The sequence below is a fragment of the Epargyreus clarus genome, unplaced genomic scaffold (assembly GCF_041222505.1).
Source record: "Epargyreus clarus isolate Ecla_fem2 unplaced genomic scaffold, WU_Ecla_fem_2.2 ptg000004l, whole genome shotgun sequence".
NCBI classification, from domain to species: domain Eukaryota; kingdom Metazoa; phylum Arthropoda; class Insecta; order Lepidoptera; family Hesperiidae; genus Epargyreus; species Epargyreus clarus.
This window is the reverse complement of record NW_027332212.1, coordinates 2,528,605-2,555,250: the sequence shown is the minus strand read 5'-3', so window position 1 is coordinate 2,555,250 and position 26,646 is coordinate 2,528,605. Positions and strand designations below refer to the sequence as shown.

General features: G+C 33.7%; 3 protein-coding genes across 4 annotated transcripts in view; 2 read left to right on the top strand and 1 right to left on the bottom strand.

The window, feature by feature from the left end:
• The first annotated feature begins 688 nt into the window (after window positions 1-688).
• LOC140757273 (SUZ RNA-binding domain-containing) lies at window positions 689-2,377 on the top strand. Of its 2 annotated transcripts, none has more exons than XM_073092884.1 (3): window positions 689-761; window positions 855-1,153; window positions 1,719-2,377. In XM_073092884.1, exons 1-3 carry the CDS (start codon window positions 702-704, stop codon window positions 1,954-1,956), a joined length of 597 nt encoding a protein of 198 aa, XP_072948985.1. In that variant the 5' UTR covers window positions 689-701; the 3' UTR covers window positions 1,957-2,377. The 2 variants fall into 2 exon arrangements, with proteins under 2 accessions (XP_072948985.1, XP_072948986.1); XM_073092885.1 differs by having other exon boundaries at window positions 709-773.
• A 7,896-nt stretch (window positions 2,378-10,273) lies between these two features.
• Window positions 10,274-12,750, top strand: LOC140757272 (tetratricopeptide repeat protein 36). Its single transcript, XM_073092883.1, has 4 exons — window positions 10,274-10,512; window positions 10,891-11,067; window positions 11,489-11,664; window positions 12,259-12,750. Exons 1-4 carry the CDS (start codon window positions 10,392-10,394, stop codon window positions 12,337-12,339), a joined length of 555 nt encoding a protein of 184 aa, XP_072948984.1. The 5' UTR covers window positions 10,274-10,391; the 3' UTR covers window positions 12,340-12,750.
• A 1,912-nt stretch (window positions 12,751-14,662) lies between these two features.
• Window positions 14,663-26,646, bottom strand: part of Pkc53E (Protein C kinase 53E) — a 243,905-nt gene continuing 231,921 nt past the window's right edge. The window contains exons 6-13 of the mRNA XM_073092882.1: window positions 26,051-26,247; window positions 25,349-25,669; window positions 23,888-24,061; window positions 23,469-23,560; window positions 22,968-23,334; window positions 22,069-22,233; window positions 21,429-21,589; window positions 14,663-20,854 (exon numbers count right to left, since the gene is read on the bottom strand). Of these exons, the coding sequence (XP_072948983.1) occupies window positions 21,437-21,589; window positions 22,069-22,233; window positions 22,968-23,334; window positions 23,469-23,560; window positions 23,888-24,061; window positions 25,349-25,669; window positions 26,051-26,247 (1,469 nt within the window). The 3' untranslated portion in view covers window positions 14,663-20,854; window positions 21,429-21,436. The remainder of the gene's footprint in view (window positions 20,855-21,428; window positions 21,590-22,068; window positions 22,234-22,967; window positions 23,335-23,468; window positions 23,561-23,887; window positions 24,062-25,348; window positions 25,670-26,050; window positions 26,248-26,646) is intronic.

The following is a 26,646-nucleotide window of genomic DNA, read 5'->3' as shown; positions in this document are numbered from 1 at the left end:
ACATAATTTTCCGAGGCGTTCCAGCTTAGTCCTCAGGGGTAGCGGCGCATCTGTGGCTGACCTCAGGTAGGAATATCTAATCCTATCTGAGGTTGATTACAGATGTCCATGGGCGGCAGTAGCCACTTACCATCAGGTGGACTGCATGCTCGTCGTCTACTCCTATATTATAAGAAAAAACCTGAAAGCGTAGCAAAGCTGCTAAGTTGAACTTTTAAGTATGCCTTTTGACTATAACGCATAGTGTCCGCATGCGGATTTACTTCCCATGCGTATCACTTACATTCCGCCATTTCTGAAATAAATTACAGTCATGCAGGCCACGCACGTGCGACGCGAAGAGATTACATCGGATTTATTTACCCGCCTGGTAGGAGTACCTGTGTAGTAGTGTGTAGGCATAGCCCTGCGTGACAGTAAAACTACAACGACACTTCTCTCATTCAAACATTAAGCCCGGGGTACGCTGTCCCCAGTAATATTATATGCATACAATAATATTGACAATATTTTTATATTTTACCATTATGGTTGTTAACCATCAGAAAATGAACGGTCCAAATTTAGTAGTGTTAATATCGTCAATAGACGTAATTTTGTTTGTTGGTTTTTAGTCCATAGATTTTTATTTTAGTATTTTCCACATCGAAGCTTGGCAAATAATATTGCAGTATGGCAACATCGTCGACCAGACAGTCAACATGGCGGCCCAAGATGAAGTTGACGTATGTGAAAGTTGGGAGGATATGGTCGAAAATGGAGTAAGTTAAATTGTGAGAAAGCCGACACCGTGTGCCAATTAAGCGGGTGGTCTTTGCGGATTACTGTACGACGCAATCGTTTCCATGTTTCAGTTAGACGAGAAAATCCATCTAATGTCAAGTGGGCCCGCGCCAGTGAAAACTGCTCTCAAAGGTTGTAAGGTTACAAACGTAATTGTTGAAGAGAACGCGTGTATAGGATCACAGTGCGTAATGCCGGAGCCGTCGATTCGAATTTTGAAACGGCCGCCGTCGCTGGCGAGCGGGCAGTTGAACGGAGAGAACCGATCGCGTCCGGTTAAGACGTTTGAACAAAGACAAAAGGCGTACGAACAGGCTCGTCTGAGGATATTAGGCGAAGCCCGGAGCCCTGAGGACGTTATCGATGACAAGTGAGTACCCTTAGATCTCCCGTCGTCGAAACTATTGTGATGTAACTCCTTTTTCCATAATTAACCGCGCAAAGGCCTTGAGTGAAGTTGCGCGTGATAATCTTTGGAGTTCCTTTTTTAAACTGGCTCAGTTTTTATAGCGAACCGATTTCGCAGTTCTAAATTCTGTAAAACCAGTGAACATGTTCCCTTGTAGAATACACTCACATAATGATATATTACCAGTGTACACTTATAATAAAGTAAATAAATAACTGTAAAACAATAGATCATTAAATGAAATGCATAATAAAAGCCTAGTTTGATCTGCAAGAATAAAGTAAACACTCTATCCACTTTAAAAATGAACATTGTATTGGTATGCAAATATACAAATTAATAATCACTTATTGATTACATAGATAAAGAAACATTTAATGAATTGAAAAAGAGTTTTACTTGCACATGCAACTTCATTACAATTTCAAGGTTTCATTTGTGTATCATTTAATGTAAGATTTTTCTTTTACTTTATTTGATGACGCAGTAAATAGATTATTAAAACTTAATATATATTATATTTCAGCTTAAGTCGGATACAAGACAAACTGCAGGCACACAACATTAACGGAAACCAAACATCTGGGAAAACGAAAAACTGTCATAATGACAATAATACCAAAGGGAAGGAGAAGAAGGTCCTTCCCAGAATACCAACGACATCCACCCCCACCGTTGTGTTCCCCTCTCCCCCACCGCCCGGGGTCCTAGTGATACGAACACCCAGGGGCCCTGATGGTACAAAGGGCTTCACGAAAAGATAGCAGTCAAGGAAACCCCGTAACAGTAAGATGCATAAGCAGTTATGATACACTATCCATCCATTGTTCCCAAAAACTTGAATTGAACTATATAATATGTGTGTCAAATTATGTAATTTTTTATAATATGTGCGTAACTTTAACATGTGGAACTTAGTATGCCAAAATATTACTTTGGGTTAGTGAAAAGTGGCTTATTTTAAGATATAGTAATAGGCTATGATTGCGGATTTTTGCTGTTTTAGGTTCCTATTTGAAAATTACATATTATTGGTAAGAGTGTACTAGGTCCAGAAGCATTTTTACGAATTTAGTAAAGAAATTATTTTGTCTTTATCAAGCAGTCTCGAGTTAATTTGTCTATTCTGATTCAAAACATCTTTTTTGTGTGTATTCTGTAGTGGTCACATTTGAGATACAAATGTGTACTTTGTATCTCAAATGTGAAATCAGTTTAAGATACTGCATTATTTAATGAAAATAATCATGAAAAAATGTATATCTGAAAATTATTCTTTTTTCAAGTGTTATTTTTATGAATATAGTGAAGTTCCTTAAATTTTTGGCTATACATATGGTCCAGAGTACATACATAAAAAAAGGTTTGTAATCTCTTAATTGAAATGATTTCCTGCAACTGTTGAACCTAGATATATTATAGACATAGCATTGAATATTCATACAGGTATACATATGCATGTAATGAATATTCAATGCATATGTTGCAGATTGCTACAGTATGTTTCATGAAATTTATGAATATTTTTGTGAAACATGTGTTTCAATTATTCATTCATTACAGACTTATTTTTTTGTTGTAGTGGGAAACAGATTCTTAAATCGTCAGGATGTGTATTATTTCTTGACAAATTGTGCAACGAATGTATTATAACTTGGTCATAAGTGATCAGGTGTTTGAAGGTAATATTTTGGTAATACATACTAAGTTTGTTCTCAGGGTCTTGCATGCTTAAAAACAAATCACAATTACTCCAAAGGAATTAGGATGGATGTTGTGAAGTAAATTCAGAACCAAATGGAGAGTGCTCACATCAGGGATCAATTTATTTAATATATTGTAGACATTGGAATGCAATTAGTGTGGGATTGTAACTCAAAAAGAATTTTTATTCACATGAGTTCAGATAAATGCACATTGAACTTTTGCCTACAATTGGGAACCAATGGAACAGGGGTAAACAATATAATACTGTATGTGTCAATTGGTTTTACCCTTGTTTTGAAGCAGAATATAGGCATATAAATAATAATACTTCATTTGGAGGATTTGGGAATCGACCTACATAAATCGAAATAGATGAGGAAATAAAATACTCAATTTCTCATTGATTCAATAATCCAAATGTTACGTTGTAAGATATATCTTGAAGACTGAAGACAAGGAAACAAGAATATGGATATCTTTTGAATCATTGTCAACAACAGAACTATTTTAAAAGTATTATTTATTTAGTGTCCCTCAAAGCATAATCTATGTAATCTTATTGAAATTCTGATATTTTTGAGGAGACATTTCCACACTATTTGTATATAACTGCAGGTTTATGCCTGACTTAGTGAACTGATGAGATTCAAACCGCTCGAAATCTGAACATGTGCCTGTTTACTACATTAAGTATTATTATAATAATAACATCCATTCATAATCTTACATAGCACCATTCTATACATTTTGCTGGAATTGACATAAAAAGTTGCATTTTAAGGAAATTGTGTATGCACTTGTGTTACATACATTTGGTGAATGTCAAAATTTTCACTATTAGAGATTTTTATATCAAGTTTTTCTATGTGTATAAATATTTCTAAGGTAGCGATAGCTAATTGTATATTTTTAGTTTTTAAGTTATTGTTAAGGTTGTGTACATTTTTACATTGTTTGTGGCAGTTGGAAATTGTTTATGCTTCTATTTTATCGTATTGTATAATTTATAACTATTATATTATACAATATGGTATCTTCATCAATATGATATAAGAACAATATGTTATCATATTGTACTGTGAGATAAAATTAAACTTTCAAACCCAATGTTAAGATATGATGATATGAAAAATATAAGACCATTTTAGTCTCTGCCCAAAAGCGCGCAGAACCGAACGGTCTGCTTGACAGCTAGGGCAAAGGTACCGAATGCGATTTAACTAGTGATGGGGTGAACCGGTTTAATTTGTTTTTATTAATTTATTGTCTAAAACTTTGAGATGCAATTGTCACAAACATAGTAAAACGTAAATGTGTAATTGAGCGCTCGAGATATGTCACATAGTGTATAGTTTTATTTGGATTATCAAGAAGTAAGGACTAAAATACCGTAAAGAATTTATATCATCAGAATCACGCTTTACATACTCAAGTCGGATGCACCTTTTTATTTACATATTTTAAGACTACGTTCATGAAATATCTGTGATTGGATATAATTGATGTGTGTTAAGAAATGTTTGCTTTTTTTTGTAACTTGTATCAGTAAAAAATGTTGTGCTAAATGCCGGTTTTTGTTTATATATCTCACTCACACATTTTAAAGAATGAGTGAAAAGTGAATAAAGCCCTATTCGCTTTGTTATATGTTTTAAAGGACAAATTGTGTAACTTTTATAAAAAAATTTTTGCTTAGTGCTTCGCCCTCGCAACGCGGGTAATATCTATTTATTAGTAAAATATAGTCTAAAAATAAATTAATTGACAAAATATTTTGCGTGATTCCTTCATACGTTATCAAAAATGATCCTCCATAATCCAAATAAAACTTATTTCAAGGTGTACAATTCTAATCAGCTAACTTCATTCGAAATAATTATGGCAGAACGTACACAAAATAACATTATTTATGAATTGGAACATTAATTTTCGGGCTGGTATATGTTGTTCTTAGCAAATTACGCCGCCTTTAACGATAATTCGAAAAACTATACTTTGACAGATAATAAAAAATGCATATGTTAACAAATGACAACACAAACAAGTCTTCATTTTATAATAAGTGCTATAAATCTTATTTTTTTGTTCATACAATGTACGGTTCCTACCATGATTCTTCGAAAAAACTATATTATATGAAGTTAGCTGATAAGTATTTTGTGCAACGCTATGCTTAGAGTAAGTCTATATATAATGAAAGGATTGTGATATAGGAGTAATCGTCTTATTGCAAGCCTTATCCCATCTTGATAATTTTGTGGTTATTGCAAATTTAGGCTAAGGACTATCATACCTCTCAGTGTCCTCTGAGTAGTGTGACTGGCTTAAACAGTTTAGATGATAAAATTATGAAGAAAAAATAGAATTCTTTGCAGAAATATGACGCACTCTCATATCTGCCTTATAGCAGTCGTTTAGATTGAAGGGTGTGATTAGGTAGATACATAAGATGATGTGTAAAGCGCCCTAACTTAGTCCTCAGGGTAGAAGTGCATCTATCATCAATTCGATTTTATTGAAGTTGGTTTTAACATCAGTCGAACTGCATGCAGTTTTATTTTCAATACTCAAAGACCTAAAGTTCCTAATACTGTTTAAGCTGATCGCCTTGCTCGAAACGCATATGAAATTGTAAGAAAACAATTTATTTTTTTAAACAAGAGGTAATGATACTGTACAGTAACATAGAGCTTACACGAGCCCTTTGATATAAAGGGAATAAATTTTATCTGTATTGACTAGAAAAGATATTTTTACATCATGACTTGTAGACATAAGTACAGCGTATTGTATTTTTTTTTCTTATTTTTAATTACACTCCCAGATGTTATATTGAAAATGTCAAATTTTAAAGTAGTATCGATTAGAATCGATTTGGGTTAATATTGTATGGGTCCGCCGATATTGTATGGGTCCGCATGAACTATCCACTACAATCGTTGGAGCAACTGGTCGCTATACCTGTTATGTATTGATTAATGCTGTCAAAAGTTGCTCAGGACTGTTTAGTTGCTTGTGCAGATGCGTAGACAATTGACTTTTGACAGATTTTTCTAATTGTCTGTCTATGTAGCATGGAACGGTTAAGGCAGTCGCCCCTGTCACTTATTTCAGATGTATCCATACATTGTGTCATCTAATTGTGTGCATTTTAGAATTCAGTCCGGCTTCCACGATCAAGACATGGTTAACTTCAGCAATCGTTTTATTGATTTTATGTTATCTCCATCCGATTCTATGACAAGATTCACCACAGACATTAAAGATTTCTGATCTCCATATAGTTGAATGGTCGATTGTGACACACACTAATTTTGCCATCCACTATAGTTGATTCTAACTAGCATTTTCCTTGCAATTATATAGTCGCCCTAATAGAAAAGCATGTAGGTTATTAAACCTACTGATCTGCTCAATACAGGATAGATATGATGTGATATATTAAAAAATACTTTGAAGTAAGAAGAATTTATAAGGAAAGTTATCGTAACAAATTCGTTATATCACAATTAATATTGCAAATGGGAGTTTAGCTTTTATACTCGAGATATTATAGTGATAGGCCACGACTTGTATGGTAAGCACACACCCGATTATATTGCATCTCTTTCTATGTCCCTCGAAAGAAAGAGATAAATGTAACCATCGGTGCATCGATTTTGCTGTGCATGGCAAAGCTTAAAAGTACTGGCACATGGGATGGAAGATATATTGGTAAAAAACTAAAAATTGGAATAGAAAATCGTAGTTTAAAGATAACTGAGCAGTTTTATTTTTATTTTATTGAAAAAGGTCATATTAGATTACTTCTTAGATATTAGTAAATTTAATAAATTGAAGGTTGAATTTGAAAATTAAAGGTCAAACTCTTTGGCATATTTGTTTTCGCAGTTTTCTTCATCTCATGTATCCTTGTCTTAAACGCCTAACTTAATCCTTAACTTTGCCATGCCATGCATTCTCGAGCCGAAACTTAGTCGTGGCAAAATGTCTTGTAAATATTTCTTTCTTAACCTTATTTATTTGTGAACGAGTTTTAGTGCCAATTAAATATATTTATTCCTAACGTAACTTAAATTTATCATGTTCAAATTGCGCTTTAGATCAAATTGACTTGCATCTAGCATAATAATGTTATGTTATAGCAATACATAATATAGTGTGGTTGAAATCTTGAAGACTGAATGTCGCATCGTATGTTGCAATATATTGATGCGTGTGCAATTTGAATTTTGTTGGCAATGGAGCTAGTTTGATGGGAAATAGCCGATATGTATGCAAATATCTATGGGAAAGATATCAAATAGATAATGCTATTAGCAATATTTATATCATTGGCAGTTCTAGCTGCGGATGTTCACTCATTACTAATGATCAATCTATCCATACACCTTTGACAATTCCTGCATCCTAGAAATTGTGAATTTTTTATCTTTAGTAGGTAAAATTTGGATAGAATGTGTGTTAATGTCGTGTGATATATGCAAATAATTGCGATAATTTACTTTGGTGTGGAATATATTTCTGACATATCGTGGATGACATCATCCATCCCTATGTCCGATTTATTGTTAATAAATAATTAAATATATAACAATACCATATACAAGTCTTAAGTACAAATTAATATACAATTCCAACATAAAATCTTTCCTGTGTGAGGCTTCGTACATTATATGGTTTATTCTGTCTCTGCTCCAAATGCCTGTTGTTGTATGTTGTATCATTCTAAGCGCACATTTATTTATACACATTTTAACGTTAATCGTGGCTGGATTTTCTAGTAGCATTTTTGACGACTATGGCTTGTTGTATCCTACCTTAAAACAGCATCTAATAAATAATGATTTAAAGCTTCGCTTTCAGTGAGTGATTCGATTTTAAATTATGTATTTCCGTATCACACCTGTTTTGCCCCCAACGTTTAGTATATTAAAGGCAAAAATATTAACAAAATATCAAACTAGCACTGACATCCTGATGGTCCTATTGATCAGGATGTCAGCGCTAATCGATAGACAAATTATAAACGCTAGACAAATTATATTAGGGCACGTTAGCACCGGGTCATCAGGCGAATTCGTTTCCTAGCTGAAAGAGCCTACGAATCCGATGTAAACACTTTGTCAGTCAATTAAAGCTTAAGTTCGTAGTCGAAAGTCGATCATCGACTATTCGAGCATCATATACCTACACCTAGTCAGCCAATTTCGACAGGCAAAGTACTTTTCCGAAGACACCAGGCTACCCGGTGTAAACAAGCCTTAAAGGATGTGACTAAATCGTTTAATTAGTTGTCTATTTGTAAGTAGCCCTAATCTCGTTGCAAACTTTATAAAAAAATATTTTGTACATGTTTATTGTACACTATTTTTATTATGTAGTAGTTCGCCTTATTTTCTAGCCACGTTATAACTTAATGGAAAGTTATCTAGTTATTTGTAAACGAGTTTGAAGCTCTCGGTATGTTGAACTTTGTATTTTCGATTCGCACGCTCGCACCGCTTGGACTATGGTGAATGTACCTGAAATATATCGATTTATCGGTAAGAAACGCCTTAGATTGGAAAATATTTTAACTGTTAAGCAAGAGAATTTTGACATATATTGGTAAAGTAATCTTAATTTGAATTAAAGCAATGTTGTCCTCTTTTCAGCGTTTCCCTAGTTATGGGGAGACCCTTGCACAGGGGAGCATAAAAACACTTGCAAACAAAAAGTCAAGTCTTTTATGACCCCTTGATGTATGTATGTGTTAATATTGGTGTATCTGTCAAATCTGTCAAAATAGTTGAACACATCTTTTTTTAAACGACCGTGTTTTTTTAATAGAACGAAAAATTAGAATGGTGTGTTCATCATAGCTGCACGAAATGAATCACTAAAATCTATGAGCATTTGAATGAAAAGTGTTGTGTTCCCGTTTTTGTGCACTATATACGTTTTTAGTCGAATCTTGTTTTAAGTAAGCCTTATTTAAAACTATGGCGGGAATGTTCGTTGAATATACAGTGTATGTGTTAGTTTTAATAATATTTTGCTGGAAATAATCGTGTAGTAATGCAGGAATATATTGTCCGTCTATACAATAATACTGATATAAGATTATAACACGCTTTTTTCAGCTAAGCTTTCACGGTACTGTTCATAAAATTCCCATACACGGCTTTTCAATGGGTTTAGTAAAATGTTGACTTACGAAAGTAATAAAGGCTTTAAATATTTATGAACAAAAATTGTATTAATGGCTAATATTACGGAATTATAAAGAACCGATTTATGAATACAACCGTCTAAAGTTAGTTGTTGCAAATTATTATTAAAACGATAAGTTTATATACCCTCGTATTTATTTAAGAGGGGGCGTGAGGGATCACAAATCAATTATGTATAACGCCATCTGACAATTCTTAGTTACGTTAAGTCATAAGTATTTTAGTTTATGGATTTATATTTTAACCGAAAATTATTAAAAATTGTTAAAATGAACATATCTTTTCTTTATATATTCTACGGGTCATTTAAATAGGTCACTACTTTGTTTTATCCTTTTTGTGTTTTACTCGATTAAGCATTTTGCACTAAATTATTAATATTAATATTACATCACGAAATTGGGGCATACAATTTTAATATATTAATAAATGACTTTAATATGAATTTATTCATAATTATGCTTATATAACCTTTAACAAGGTAACCATAACAAACATTTCAGTTCCAATATTTGAAATCGGTATCATCTATAGATAACATCAATGTCAGATTAGATTTGATGACGAAAAAGAAATAAAGATTACGATCTAAGATTGCTTTAATATGACTACAAAATGTTTGAATCTACGGTATGCAGTATTTGTATGCTTCGATGTCAACAAGCTATTAATTTGCATACTAGTCCTATTATTCTATTCTTCTATTAAATTACGCGTCAAAATATATAGAAATATATTAATTATGGATTTAATAAAGTGCGCATGAGCGCCTTCAAAAGAAAAACTATTTGGATATTCTGTTTAAAGAAGAATTATGCTCACGAAGAACTTTCGACCGCTTAGATGTTATAGGTAAAAAGTATATTTCTTCTCCAGGTAATAAAATTAATTAGTTGTAGGAAGATGACATGAAATATACATTTAATACCTATTAAATCCAACGTCTATAAATTATTTATAATTAAAAAATAATATCAGTTACATTCAAATCAGCCAAATTATTATTTGGAATGGGTACACGCAGAATAGTAGGTAAATACATGATAAATAATTTAGTGAACTGGTTAATACTGCAGAAGCTTAACAATCTGTTATTTTATACAGCAAACTTGAACAACGAATACATAATTATTTACAGAACAAGTTTTGAACATTCTCGTGTCAAAACAAGATTCTAGTCAGTTTAATACAAAACCTTATAGTGAACGCGCGTATTTTAAAGGATCTATTTTTCACAGTGTTTTAGAGGAATTTCTATTTTTAAGTTTAAATTTAAAATGGCAGGTTTAGAGAATCTTAGTGAGAGGGATAGAGCAGTTCTTAGAAGCATCTTTGATCCTACGGCGACCATTGCGGATGTTGCAGATGATGGTGACAATTTTGCGGAAGAAGATGAAGGTAAAACTTTTCTGTCTGGATTATAAGTCTAGTAACAGTAGTGTTAGCCACGGAACAATTAAGCATTAGCATTAGCATCTTACTTTAAATCTCTTTGCCTACATAGTTACTTTATGAATATTTGCGAAAAATGATGAAATGCGGTGTAATTATGAAAAAAATGCTTAATTACCTTTAAATCAATTAATTTTTGCTTTACCTATTTTGTTGAAAATTTATAGATGAAAATTTAGAATGTTTTCATCATTCATGTAATTAGATCTATCACATTTAAGAAACTATTAACTTAGGAGAGATATTTATACATACGAGTAGATCAATTATTTGTGTATGTATGTTATTTTATGTTTTGAGACATTAATTACGTTTTTTTTTCAGAATCTACCATTGACGAAGAGTCCAAGTCCCTATGTGCACAAGGGGTACAAATGGCAGAGGCGGGCAAGTACCAAGAGGCATTAGACCTCCTCAATCGAGGAGTGGAGGCCGCTCCAGAAAGAGCCGCTGCATATAACGACAGAGCGCAGTTGTACCGACTTATGCAGAAGGATGACGGTATGAGTTTTAATTTTTTTATTAATTCTATCTGAAAGTCTTAATTGCTGTACCTTATGTCCATAGCTAGAATTTTTTTTTTACGGAAGATAAAAATAATATGATTTGGAGTAATTTATTGTATTAAATTATTGTATGTTAAAATTGTCATATATGAATCTGTATTGTAGTTTAGAGTGCTACCTAGCAATCTATGCCAGATTGTTATTTATATTATTTTTACCTATATACCTATCTACTCACCTCTAACCGTTTTGTCTATCACTTTAATACCACAATAACATTTTACAGACATGTACTTTAAAAAAATAACAGTTTATTTACATTAACATTCAAATGTGTCCTAATAGACAAGATCGAACAATTTTATTCTAGTACTTGAACGTGGTTTTAAATACTTTAGCCTTTATTCCGATAACAGAAGCAATGGCCGACATAGACCGCGCGGTCCTCCTCACAACAGGCAAGAAGTCCCGAGCGAGGGCACTCGCTCTGTGCCAGCGCGGCGTGCTGCTGCGGAAGAGAGGCGCTGATGATGAAGCGCGTGCTGCTTTTGGCGAAGCGGCCAAGCTTGGCAGTGGTTTTGCTAAGAAACAGGCGAGTTTCGAGTGGCTATGACTTACAAAATTGTAGATATGATTGGACTAATTGTATATATGATTTGACTAAATTGTGTATATGATTTGACTAAATTGTGTATATGATTTGACTAAATTGTGTATATGATTTGACTAAATTGTAAATATGATTGAAATTGTTTTAATTTTTTTCATAGTTATTTTAAAACTTGTTTTATATATTATTTTTGTATTTCTTTTAGGTTAATATTGTAAATAATTTACTATGTAATTAAAAATAAATAAATGAGAATAAAACTAAATTGTAGATATGACTTGACTAAATTGTAGGTATGTAAGTTTATTGGTTTATTTTTTAAACGTGAGAAACAGTAACAGTTTTTGATAATTACAATTTTCTTAAATAATTAAACAGTTTTTGTGTACTGTGTCTTCCTATGCTTTCTATATAGGAAATACCTATCCACCTATTTGTCAATTAGAACATTTTAAAGGTAGATCGTAAAATGAGATACATAATCAATGTTTTTTTAAAGTTACAATTTCATCAAATAGTTCTTACAACGTTACTCCACTTTCTTTGAATATACTAATTGCGTTAATATTATTACAGGTGGTGGAATTGAATCCGTATGCAGCGCTCTGCAACCAGATGTTGAGTCAGGTGATGAGAGGGGAGGAGATTAAATTATAAAAGTTGTTGACAACGACCAAGATGTTGCAACACTGCAGTTCATTTGAAATATTATGTTAATACTGCATATATTCAGGGGTTTGAGATATCCCCATAAAATAAAAATAATTATGATACTTTATGTATTAACACAAATTATAGGTATAGGTGAATACAAGGTTGTAAATAAAACACAATAAATCTAATGGATTAGAAATTTATATTATTGAGTACAATCCACAATCACATTCGAGAAAAATCCATACATTCTGTTCAAATCGAGTGCATCACTCACCAGGTGTTGCAACTACGTAATATCTTTGAAAATGACAATTTTACATTTGAAAATGGCGAATGTAACTACAAATCGAAATACTGCCACTACGCTATCGATATTAATCTTTAAATATGCAATAAAATCGATGAAAATGACTTTGTGTAAATTTCTCTCAACGATGAATGCCATTCACACACAATCATTTTCGTTTTAAAAATGGGTTAAAATTCAAAAATTGATAATACAATTTTTAATCTAGTGAGAGGTGAAGACGGTAGACGTATCGCAAATACAAAAGTGCATTTTTGATATTCGCTTTGAAATGTACGCAGGAGAGTGTCGCGATAGTTTTAATAATTATTTCTCTCTAAGTAAACATTATATTTACGAGTTTCTGTGTAAGGTTTTATTATATTATAAAGAATTTGGCACAAATGTTGAAATATTGCCAAGTTAAATTGATGTACCTAATTTATTTCAATATGGCGGGTGAATGGCTGAATAATAATACCGCGAAACTCTCCGTCGGAACACGTGAAAGATTGATATATCACAGAGAAAGTTTATTGTGTGGTTACATAGTATAGATTAACAAGCTCCAATAGTAATAACAGTAGTAAATATTGCAGGAAACGATATATTATTATAATTTTATTAGTAGCGCGCCCAAGACTTGGCAGTAACATTATATTATTATCTGTCTTTGATTCATTTATTATCTATGAATATTACTGAATATAACTAAACACTACGTTTTAGGACTTAATGTTTAAAAGCGGTTCCACGTTATAACATCGACTTAGCTTTTGTGATAGTTTTACATTAATTTATTTTATCGCATACGACTAGTAATGTAAGACTCGCATAGTTGTTGAACATTGAACGATATTTACTTAGCTATTAGTATTTGCAGTCGATGCCCTATAACTTGAACCCGTGGTACAATTTGGAATCTAACCAAAAAACGTGCACTAATTTATTAAAATTTTAATAAGGTGAATAAACAATCTTATCTGCATTTTACTAGTGGTCAGTGTTGCATCATTAAATATATTTATTACCAATCGATAAAAATATGTAAAACATTTATAAAATACAGGTGTAGGAAGACAGTAACAATTCAAATATAGAAGTAGAAACATTGTAACAAAAAATACCACAGAGTAGGAAAAGTTGCTAAAAATCTGACAGCCCCTGTTTTCAGGCAGTGTTACCAGTTGAATGCTGGAAATTCTTCCACTAGTAATATGCAAATTTTAATTAATTTTGGAAACTAGATCGAAAATTCTGGATAAATATCATAAATTACCGCTAATACGATGGAAAAATATTTACATTATACACTTTGGCACAGGCGCGTGCAAAACCGCAAGAACGACACCGTAAATGTAAAATTCAAATATTCAATAGTAAAAAGTATACTAAAACCTGTATTATCTACGGGCTTAATCTACGAAGGTGATTTTAGGCCTATACTTTATGACATTAGAAGAACCGATGGTCAATGATATTATATTACCATATTTTACATAATAATAATGTTAACTTGTCGATTTCCATTACTTTCAAATGCCACGAGACGAATATATCAGAATATAGCCAACGACAATTCAAAAGTTAGGAAGTTTAAGTATTACATAGCGAAAGACTATTTCTTTCGCTATGTAATAATTAATAGCTATTTGTGTTATTGTTTAGAATACTGATAGACAATTCGAAAATCTGTTAAAAATAACTTATATTATTGTTTACTTGACCTTCATTTCTTTTGAACTCACAAAACTAAAGATTTTTATGCGATTTTTAACGATAGTTTTCTATTTTAGGTAGTTAATCTATTTTGCTTGCTTCCGATCTTATTTTCTACATATTGATAACATTATCAGTCCCTTTATATAATATCATTGCCAATGGTTCACTAAATCTACGCGCCCGAGCTTTATAATTTAAAATAAGTATTCCTACTTTTAATATCGAAGAGTAAGCCGGACGATATTAAAATTTGCGAAAATTTGCAATTTTAAAATATACGTACCTAATTTATTTATTTAAATTTTATATTAGCAAATGTGATCAAAAGGTACGTAGTTACTTATCAAGAAATTGGAAAGTGTCATAGGATAGGCAACCTAATTCTAACACAATTTTATTCTACGCAAAATAATATCAGAGTTTAATAACTAATTCTCACTGAACACATACAATTATGAATATTTAAATTGGTTATCACCATGGCGAATATAACAATGTTATTATGGCTTGAGTTGACATTTATACATTAAAGTAAATAATACACAATTAATATAGTTAATTACAACGTTAAGAGAAAAAACTGTACATATGGCAACCTGTTGGTTTGTTTTGTAGGCAAAATAGGTATATTTTATATTTTGATACAATTTAATTTTCGGTTTACGGAGATTGTAAACTTACTCCGAAAAAGGTGTTTACATAAAATTTTAAAATATTATTGTTAAAATTAGAAGAACATAAGTTTTCTGCAAGAAACGTTAAAAATTGTCAGTTATTTTTATAAAAAATGTTAACGATCATTACAACATAAGATACTTTGTAATTTTCATACATAACTAAAAATTCAATTGTAAATAAATATTTTTTCATGGCAAAATACAATATAATATGATATATAAATGTTCAGATTTAAAAATAATCATCCATAAGTGTTTTCAAGAATTTGCGTTCATTTATCAATAAAAAGCATAGTTCACTCCTATGCCTTGTTTACACATCGAGATTCTCGTATGCGAGCTGAAGCTCCTTTCTTGTTGTCAATATTAATCCTCAGTAATCATAAAATGATATACTATCCATATAGAGATTGCATACAATAAATGCTGGCGAGATTCAAAAGGCACTCGCATACGATTTTCTCATTCTCGTTAATTATCATTCGAGATTCATGTTTGAACGCGGCATTAGGAAGTCATGCAAGAAAATAAGCACAATTATTCATTTTCAATGTGAGACAGAAAATTTTCAAAACGTGACATAATAGGATAGATAGGATGACCAGATAAAAAGTGTAATACATACGCTTATATACAAGTGAGATCTTACCTTAATACGATAAATATACTGGGTATATAGACATACTCGCTACAAGTTTCATAAACTTCATATATTCTACTAGCTGACCAAGTCAGAGCGAAACTGGGTATTTCGAGGCGTAAACTAGCAACACTACGTTAAAACAGTTTAAAAATTATGTTGCCATGTCACAAAACACGGTTAAACAAGTTGGTGTTCAGAATACAGTGGCGACACAATATTATTCCAATGCAAATAATATTAAATTGTCTGATAGATTATACATATATTATCATTTGTTCAAAACTCTCAGACACTTATGCTTAAACCTAAAGAACATACATACTTGGGAGTATTAGTTCAAATTTACTTAAAAACTAAACGAAATAAGCAATTGTGTCGCAATAGAAACTAGTGGGAAGACCCCTTAACATTAATTATTATAATAGAATATAGAATGCCTAAATTTTTAAGCCTTGGCGTTACTCTAAGCAAGATTGTTCTAGCTGGGTAGAGTTGGTTCAATTACAAACATTGTCATTTAAGCAAACAAACATAAATTGGTCATGTTTTGTTATTATAATCAATAAATTTCAAAACGAAATTTATTAAACTAATTTTAATTTAACTTTAACTAGAATTTAATTACTGTACTGGAGTATATACAAAGTAAATTTATAGAAGAAATCTATGGGGATATAATAAAATAAAGAATATTACAATATGAGAACAGTTTAAAATTTTCGATATGCTCGATAATATTGAAAATTTTAAAATGCTCTCATTGAGTTACTATTTATAGTCAACGACTTGTACATGTTTGTTGCTGTATAATAACAATGTTTGAAATCAACGGGATGGTAGGGAATACCGTCCACGTGTCAAGGATACTGCTTGCTAAATACTTGCTAATAACAGCCACTTTGAATACCGATTGAATATTTTAACTGTTCTGACACAGTCCACTAGGGATGCTGATTGGAAATGTATGGGCAAATACGTAAACAAATACAAAAACCGTCATATTTGTCAAAACGTAAAAACTCATACTAAGGGTACAACTTTGAGTATGTACTGTTTATCAAGGTTATAGACGGACTAAATAAATAGACTCCGCTATTGCGTATACGAGAGCAGAGATTTCAAACTGAATGGTCTCCACTCGTAGTTCGCACACTGATTGTCTCATACACGCTGAATGGTGGACGAGTGCGCCGTAATTCGCACGTTTTACGAGACCAATAATTATGCTGATATAATGTTGAGTCAAATAATAAGTTTACATAGTGTAATATCAGGATTATATCTGTGTTTATTTATATGTATTATTTCTTGATTTTAAGTGAAATGTTAGTTAGATATCAACGAATACACCTGACACGCGGGTGGCGCGGGGAAAGCGCAGTGCGCACCTACTTGACCCCCTCTCCAGCCGACTTACATACTAAGCTGGCTTGACTCATATCTTAAAATGATTTGAATAAAGTACATCATTATGCAGCAGTGTGTGAAAATATTTGTTATTTCAGACCTCTATGTCTAATGTACAGTATTGATTCTATGAAGTCTTGATGAATGAAGACATGCGGTAATAGTCACACATAAATGTTGCCATTGTGTTACCAAACAGCCACATTATTGACAAAGATTATTTTTATGTATATGGGAAAACTCTTGTCACTTGACAGTTGTATGTGAATGATATTTGACAGATACTGCTTACATTCTTGACAGATAACATTTTGCAATTTGCAATAAAGTGTGACTTTTATTCAAAAATCATTCTAAAATACCTTTGATGAGCCAGCATGCAACCTTAAATTCAAATCTTAATTCTAAAAAGAATCAAAATATTTAGGACTACGTTAAAATTATTAGGTCTTACAACATCAGTGTTTAATTCATTACCTGCTCTGTTTCACATGTAGCTATGACAGCTATCGATATTTTTTAATCGACTTTGTAATGGTATTCGCAAGATAAGCCTAAAGATGTAGCAAGTAAAGTTGTTAGGTTGTTCTGAAAATTAGTAAACTTTAGCAATGTGGCAATATGTATTTGAGATTCAGAGTTTTGTGTAAGATCAATGCTTAACTTTAGAAAGCCACCATTCGAGATTCTGAATTTGGGTAATGCACGTGCTAAGTTTTCAGAAGATTCATAAAGAAGGTTTAAAGTTTCAAAGATCTATACCCAACTATACACACATTAAAGAGTTTGAGCAGACGCAAATGATTTTCGGGGAACATACAATGCCATGGTAGATAGTGAATCCAACCCAGTTTTGGGGAGTAGAATTATACCAATTTTCCTTTGCAAAGAATTTCCAAGCAAATTTTGCCATTGACTAGCAACTATTTCAGTATGTTTGTAGGTTTTGAATTAAACACTAATTTTGTTTAACCCTACAGAAAACGTATGCCGCGTGCCGTTTCTACAAAATCGGCAAAAGCCGCGGCCAACGAAATACCATTGAAAAAACCGCCACAATCCAAAATACACCCTAAATAGTGTTATGGCAGTTTTTCCAATAGAATTTCCATAAAAGTACATGACATACAACATCTAAGTGTCATTTTGTTACAGTTCAATTTAGAATCAAATGCTTTTCCCTTCATTTTTTATATTTAATTAATATCAATTTAAACTATCAAGAGCGTTACAATTTTAAATATATATATTTTAACAACGATATTATTAGTTATGTTAGTAAGGCTATTTTTATTTTAGTACACGATTATCAAGTGCCGAATGGCTATGGATAAGTGGTATGATAAGATGAAATAAAAAAAATATACATACATGGACAATATATATTTATATATACTTATTATTTTCTCTGGGAAGTCGGTTAAAAAGCCAAAAATCTTCATACTTGAGTCGACAAAATATTAAATTTCATTAAAACATCGTAAATAAATAATGAAAATATAAATAAATAGAGAATAAAGTGATAAAACAATTAAAAGAAAAATACGTCTTTTAATATTAAAGTTCATCAAATCATACCACTAATCGCGAACGAATGAAGAGCACGCGCAAAACACACATAAACACTCACACGCACACACAGAACAAGCACACAAGCTCATTAAACACACAACCATTTACACACACAAAAAACAAATGACATTACACTTAAATGCATAAACACAACAAAAAACTTAATATTATGACAATAGACAATGAAAACTTAATCTGACAGCCATTGTACAGCCGTGTTCAAAAGTGTTATATGAAAAATAAAATAAATAAATATTTCAATATGATTGCCTTCAACTGAAAGTCTATTAGTATTTATAAGCATAACGTATTTTAACAAAAAAATAAGCAAAAATATTTTTAAATGAAAAAATAGAATTAATCCTACCTACATTTAGTAAGAAAGCAAGCGAATGATTTATGATTTCAATGAAAATCCTTGATTATTCCAATAAAATTAACAAAAATAAAATACGACCCGTATATCGCCAATAAAGCTCAGGGGTGTCTACGCTAACAACGCCATCCACACGACACGACAATTCATTTATAAATATATTAACATTATAATCTAACTACAATTAACTGATATGTGAATGTGAAAAATTATACAGAGACATCACACAACTGTGCATCGCCTGTTAAGAATATACGTAGAGAAAGCTCTTTACTTAATTATATAGTTTTTGATCGGAGCTTCGTTTGCGGGGAAAGCTTTTAATACGCAAATGCAGATGTCAAATGTCTAAAATCTCTTGACTGTATGTAAAAATCAAATATCACAATTTGTTTATTAATAAATAAACTAGCATTATAACGTCGGAATAGTTTTTTGTTTAGATCTAAAGATGGCATCAGGATGTAATTATATGTTGCCGCTATATATCTTTATATCTGTATTTTTTCTTTTTTATTTGTATTTTTTTATTATATTATCTATATTCGATTATTCATTTTAAAAGGCTGAAAGTCACAAACTTTGAGGGCTTCCAAACATACATAGCTCCGTACACATATTAAATACAAGCTCATTTTATTTGACCACTTACCGTGCGCGAATTTAAGCCTGAATATTTAGAGTATTACTAAGGAAATTTAAGAAGTCATATAAACCATATTGCACTGGAGAACCTACATGTCTCTCCTAAATGCGGAAAAATATGACCAACAGAGGACAGTGGGAGTGGTTTTTATAAACATAAGTATAATTTTAACAGACCACGCAGTAACATTTGTCGGTGACTGTACTACAACATTCACTACAATACCAAGTGGCCCCAAGATCACGATATTTTCTGAGATTTTCCCGAGATTTAAAAGGTTTAAAAAAAATAATACGATTTCCTCTTACAAAATTACTAACGATGGGACATTACTAATACTTTTAGTTATTCTTATTTATAGACAGAAAAGGGAAAACTTCAAAAAATAATATAGTAAGTGTTATTTGTATGGATTAATGTTAGTATGACAGATGACTTAATGTAATGACAGGTTTAAAACTGAGTATTTATTAAATATATTTTTATAATACTTTCGCATACCTATTTAGTTTTATTATTATACTTACTATTTTATGTGTAATCATTTTATGACGTTTCATATGTTTCACTTGACTACCACAACGACCGTTTATTAGTCGAGACATTCATGCGTCGTGATCGTTAAGTGGAACACACTTATAACGCTTTTAATATTTATCGCCTGTGATAAAATTCTCTAGGGGTCATTTATTAAAATGTTAAATTACAGATTAAATATAGAGAGCGTTTACTAGTAAATTTGAATTTAGAATTTAGGGCGAATATTTTAAATTTAATATTGCTTTTATTAATTCGTTATGCGTTTATCACGAATCATTATTATTGCGAAAGTCGACGAGATATTTAGATTTCACTACACTACTTAAATTTTAGTAAGAGTCATGTCGTATTGGATGGCCGAAAAAAATACTGACTAATACCACTCAGTAGGTACATAATGAGGATTATAATTATCAATAAATTAATTAGAAAATCAATGGGGGGAATGAGCAAATCATCAATCTTCCCAAAATCATCGTTCCTTCCGGTGTCTTCCTTCTACGATACCTAGCAGACGAGGTGAAGAGTAACATTCGAGGGTGAATGAGACGGCGATAGTCCGCGCCGCGAGAGTGACAGAGACAGTCGACAGATGAAGAGGGAGGCTTCGGCCCACAGCTTCAATGAGGCGAGAAAACATTCAACCCTGAAACAAAAAATGAAATTGCTTTCTGTAAAATATGTAAATGGTATGCTTTTTGTTGAAATATTTTTGAAAATGTTTATATACAACTGGACAGTGTCACAGCGCACTTCTTTTTCATCCGTAATATAAAGACCCTTGAATTTTTTACAGAGTATGTATAACTGTAACAACTAATATTAAACATTATATGCTTGTAATAAGTGCAGGTCACCGAAAGGCGCTTTTTATTGGCGTTTTCACTTTATCTATTGAACCGTAATAGGTAGATAGTTCAAATTTTCATAAACATTTACTTCCAAGGGTGCTAAATACCCACTAAAAATAAAAAAAATTGGCACGGAACCCTCCTTGTGAGAATTCGACTCGCACTTAGCCAATGATTTTAATGAGACGCCGATTTTCTAATAACTGGGCTGTTTATTTTAGCTTATTCCTAGGAATAGTAACGCGTCTGTGGTCGACCTCAGGTAGGAATATCTAATCCTATCTGGGCGGCAGTAGCCACTTACCATCAGGTGGACTGCATGCTCGTCTGCTACTCCTGTATGATAAAAAAGTAGACCCGTGGTCTCACCTGGCGTCTCACACGTGCTGCACGAACTCGGGGTTGAGGAAGGAGAAGCCCATGAACTCCGTCTGGTCGAGGTTCATCATGAACAGCTTGTCCGTGGGCGTCAGCTCCGTCTTCTCCTGAGTGAACTGCTTGTCGAAGTTAGACACGTCCTTGCGATGTTTCTGGAATATAAATATAAATTATGTTATTATTTGTTGATTTTGGGGATTTTATTTGTTTTTTCGTTAACCAATTTTTGTCTGCCAAATTTCGATATTTCATAATTATTATGTTATGGCAAATATGTTCAAATGTCGATGGTAGGCAACAATTGGAAGGATCGTTTAAAAACTCAACCAAAGATCGACATGTGACAATTTCTGCATTCTACAAATTGTGAAATTTCGACCTTCGATAGGCAAAATTTGTAACGGGTTTGTAAAAGCTACAGGTTATGTTCACTCTCGCACTTCCACCCTCGCCTAGTCGATGCGGTAAAATAACTAGTATGGCTTGTGAGGCTATTACCGACATTACCGTCGATATTAAGATTGTAGAACCAGTATTGCCCATATAGGTAATTAAATACTTACCATTATGTGACCTACATGCTCGTCCGCTACTCCTATATTATAAAAACGTCATTAGTGCAACAACTCACGATCTTAGGCTTGAAGGGCGGCTGGACATCCCTGGCCTCGACACGTGCCCAGTCGATGCGGCGGAAGAACACGTGTGTGCGGACGTCCTCCTCCCCGCGCGCGCCGCAGCCGAGACGCTTCAGCGGGTTCTTAGTCAGGAACGCCTTGCACACGTCCTTCGCCTCCTGAGGACACCAACACAGTGCACATCAGATCATCATCATCATCACCATCAACCCATTACTGTCCCACTGCTGGGAACTGGTCTCCTCTCAGAATGAGATGGATTAGGCCATAGTCCACCGCGCTGGCCAAGTGCGTATTGGTACATCAGATACATACCAAATTATATGACACTGGAAAGGCTAAATATCTAACACGCAAAGGAGCTTCTTGTTAGACTTTTAGCCTTTCCAGTGACAATGTTTATAATTCTAGCCTGCGTAGTATTTTTAAGCTTGAGAGGAAAAAATGGAGAAATATAAAATTTAATGCAATCGAATTAATCGAGACTAAAATTTATAAATTGTATTCATGATCGAATCATTGTTTCCTTTCATTTCATTGAGGATAAAATAAAAAAATCTATTCGATCACCATCACATTAAACGACATAATCAAAAGGCAATAAATGGAAACTATTCGAATGGCAATCACATAAGTATCTACTATCTATCTCGTTATAAGTAATAAAAAAAGCCTCGTATAGTTACCCAAGGATATAGTATCAGTATAAGTCTTTAAATCCTCAACCGCAATAATGAAACATTCCATCAACCAATACACATTTACCTGAAATTAGAATTGCTTCAAATTCTAATAATAACATCCTATAATAAATACTTTTACAGCCAATTAAAACCAAAACTTAAAAATACAGTCAATTTAAAAATAGAATCATACAATACGTTCCACATACCTTGCTCAACGTCTTCGGATACGACACACTGTTATCCGTGATCGCCGCGAAGAGTTCCTCTTCATCCTCACCATCGAACGGCGGCTGTCCCACCAGCATTTCATATAAGAGGACCCCATATGCCCACCAATCCACCGACTTCCCATACGGCTGGTATAAGATGATCTCCGGCGCGATATAGTCCGGTGTCCCACAGAAGGTCTTCGTAGTTTTGTCGCCGGTGATACCTTCCTTGCACATGCCGAAGTCAGCGATTTTGATGTGACCGTCCAAGTCGAGCAGGACGTTGTCTAACTTAAGATCGCGGTAGAGGATCCCGCGGGAGTGCAAGAAGAACAGACCGATCGCGATCTCTGCTGCGTAGAATCTGGAGTTTATGGAAAACGACCTCTCTTTAGATGCGTTTTTAGTATTATTTGCAAACGTAATTAATTCAAGAAAGAAGCTATATGGACAGCATAAGGTATGATGAAAGATGAATAGAAAAGTATGAGTACTTACACGGCAACGGGCTCCTTGAATTTGCCGCACTGTTGTATCTGGAACATCAGATCTCCGCCGTTTACGTACTCCATCACGAAGTACAGCCGATCCTGAAATGGAAACAGATTTGTGTCATCAACTCATTGTAAATCTACTGCTAGGCATAGCACTCCAAAAATGAAAAGCCTAGGGACCTACCCACTGCTGTAGATGGAACTATAAGATTAAGAAAAATAAAGCCACTGTCCAACACAGCGGCCGATCACTGGTAGACTTTGCAAAGCTCCGAGAACTTTTTGAAGATTTCTTCTTTCTCACGTTTTCCTTCATCGCAAAATGTGGCCATTTCCTTCAAATGGCTTCGCAATTCACTTCCCTAGATAATCTTCAATAAAAAATAATTTACGTAATTTAGAAATAGAATTAAATCCACTCACCATAGTCTGGAAGCAGGAATGCAGTTGCACCAAGAACGGTGGCTTGTTGCTGAGCGCTAGAACGCGTTTCTCCACCATAGTACACTCCACGTCATCGTCCTGAATGATGATGTCCTTCTTCAGGATCTTGATCGCGTACAACTCGTCGGTGCCGCGTCTCTCTGCTAGCATTACCTGGAGTGATATGGAGATAGAATATATACGAGTGAGAAAGTAGAAATAAGAAATAAGATAAACGTAGTGCCATACTCAGAAAAACGCAGAGAAAAAAATAATAATAAAGAGGTATGAATAAAACTAGTCTCGACTGATTACGAGGGAAACTGAACATATCTAACTGATAAAAGACAAATAAAAAAGTTAAAAAGTAAAAGTGTGAAAACAAGATCATTTTATTTCTATCCACCTGTAGATAGAAGAAAAGACGAGCAATAAATTCATTACGTAAAAGTGGATATTCGAGAAGTGCTGAAAAATCTACCACGAGGGTTTGAAATTACCACACGGATTGTCAGTGGTCAAGCCAAACTGACAAGCGGCGGTTTCCAGATCCATTCTCCATTCAGATAGGTAGATATCTAAACGATGAATATATCCTTCCTGTCCTGAGTCTGGATTTTTGTATGTTTGTGTAAGTAAGCTTCCTAGTCACGACGAGGGATTTTTAGCCCAGGGATATGGGTGAAGCGAGCTTTGTAATAGCTAATAATAAACAAATTCTGATACCAATAAAACACGATAATTGCTAATTGTCACGTTAAGGATATCCATAACATAGCAGGCGTAAGAGATATCCCAATGAACCGTACCAATTAATCCAACAAGATTTCGTACAAAGGTACCTTATATTTCAATGATTTTTTAATCCACAAGAAAAAGGAAACAGGAAGTAATTAGGACGAGAGAGCAGCTGCTACATAAAATAAATGAATTGGATCCTTCACAAAGGAATGGCTCTGAGCGATTTTTCATTAAAATACCTTTCTCTTAAATAAATTGGATGGATAAGCTTACTTTACACGAAGTTCCCCCTGCGGGGTCACCGTTTACAACTGCTTGGATACAGGCTGAAGCTTATAATTTTATAATAATAATAGATTATTTATTATTACAGGAAATTTGAAATATACCCCTCCTAGCGTTAAAGTAACAATTTCTTTTAGCCTAGGGTGTTCGTAAATGTATATATGGCAATACGACAGCAACGAGTTAAGGATGGGCATTTCAAAAACTAGTTTTGTCCGACATCTTCTAGAAGTTTACTGCAAAACTTAGGTTTTTCTGGTAAGACGAAGAGTTATTGTAGACATCTCGTTTGACTTTTTTTCTGTCATCTTCATAGTGATTTTTCTTCCATGAGATTCCTTGAATTAAATGCCCTAGTTGTTATGGAATAGGGGGGGAAGACTTCGGTCATATTCCAAGTTTAGTAATGCCACAAGATATTATATACAAACATACCTTTCCAAAGGATCCCTTCCCGAGCACCATGATGAAGTTGAAATCGGAGGCCCTGATGACGTCAGCAGCCGCCATGTTATGCGGCACCTCCCTATCCGGCGGGGGCGGCGCCCTGCGGGACCCGACGCTGGTGGACCTCATCTGGTTCTTGAGGGTCGCGAGGTCCGTGCCCTCCTCCGGCACCGGCACGTTGTAGAACTCCCCCTCCTCCTGGGTGAGCAGCTTGAACCAGCCGTCGGGGGGCGACTTCATTATCTCCGAGATCCCAAAGGACAACGAGCCCATGAAGTCATTACGGGATGTACGATCCCAATCCCATACCTGCAAAAAACAGATATCATCATATTATATAGACGTAAATAAAGGGTAAGCAGTCCATTTGTCAGTTACTTTCATTGTTGCCCGCAGACATCTGTTAAGCTTTGAACAGGTGTAGTCTGAATTCGATGATAAATCCAAATGAAGATGTAAAACCGCTGTAGCAAGAGTAAAAACGGACTGACTGAACGGTATGTTCAGAAAAGAATTCAAGCTTAAGAAGAGCTTTCGCTTAAGTTAGAAATATTTTGAGGACTCCTCAAAAATATTGAGAAACTCACATGCATGAGAATTTTCCAGGGATGTTCAACAAAAGGTTTTACTCTAATTATTCTTGGAGGCAATCATAGCTGATAGGGTGACGAAGGGCTATTGAAGTCATACCTCAAGTAACAGCCGCCGATCCTTGTCCTCGGGCTTGAGGTCGAAGGTCAGGGTCTCGTTCCACACAGGGTTCAGGGAGTTGCGGATGGTCTTGGTTTTTTTCTTCACGCTTTCCGAATCCGGGATCAGCTTGATCTTCACGTAGGGATCCGAGAGACCGTTCGGGTCCATCGGGATCAGGTTGCGCCCTTGTCTGACTGCAGTGTGACAGTAGGTTTTATCATTAATCGTTAGATTCAAGGATGATGGTAGAGTGAGCGGTATGAATATATTCGAAAGGTTTTAACTGTGTTACTGTTGTTTATCTCATTGCGGTCGCCACACATGTGTACCAAAAGCCAAATGTGTTGAATACCACAAAATTGATCTTTTTTACACCTATTCAGCATTTGACTTATTTGAAGGTAGAGGCACAGCAGGTGCCTTGGACTTGGACTAGTATTCACAGTGTTATTGACAAATGTTGGTTTCTTCTTCAAATCAAAATCAAATCAAATCATTTTTTTGGAATCAAGGTGAATGTTATGGAGAAGAAGCGGCGAAAGAAAGTGCATAACACACATCTTTTAAAAAAATGTTTTTACAATGTTAAACTT

What these genes read in the sequence shown, in the direction of transcription:
- LOC140757273 (XM_073092884.1), top strand. Translation starts at nt 702, where the DNA reads ATGGCGGCCCAAGATGAAGTTGACGTATGTGAAAGTTGGGAGGATATG. An exon ending in AGGATATGGTCGAAAATGGA is followed by an intron (nt 762 to 854) that starts GTAAGTTAAATT and finishes TCCATGTTTCAG; the next exon opens with TTAGACGAGAAAATCCATCT. An exon ending in GAGGACGTTATCGATGACAA is followed by an intron (nt 1,154 to 1,718) that starts GTGAGTACCCTT and finishes ATTATATTTCAG; the next exon opens with CTTAAGTCGGATACAAGACA.
- LOC140757272 (XM_073092883.1), top strand. Translation starts at nt 10,392, where the DNA reads ATGGCAGGTTTAGAGAATCTTAGTGAGAGGGATAGAGCAGTTCTTAGA. An exon ending in TTTTGCGGAAGAAGATGAAG is followed by an intron (nt 10,513 to 10,890) that starts GTAAAACTTTTC and finishes TTTTTTTTTCAG; the next exon opens with AATCTACCATTGACGAAGAG. An exon ending in GTGGTTTTGCTAAGAAACAG is followed by an intron (nt 11,665 to 12,258) that starts GCGAGTTTCGAG and finishes ATATTATTACAG; the next exon opens with GTGGTGGAATTGAATCCGTA.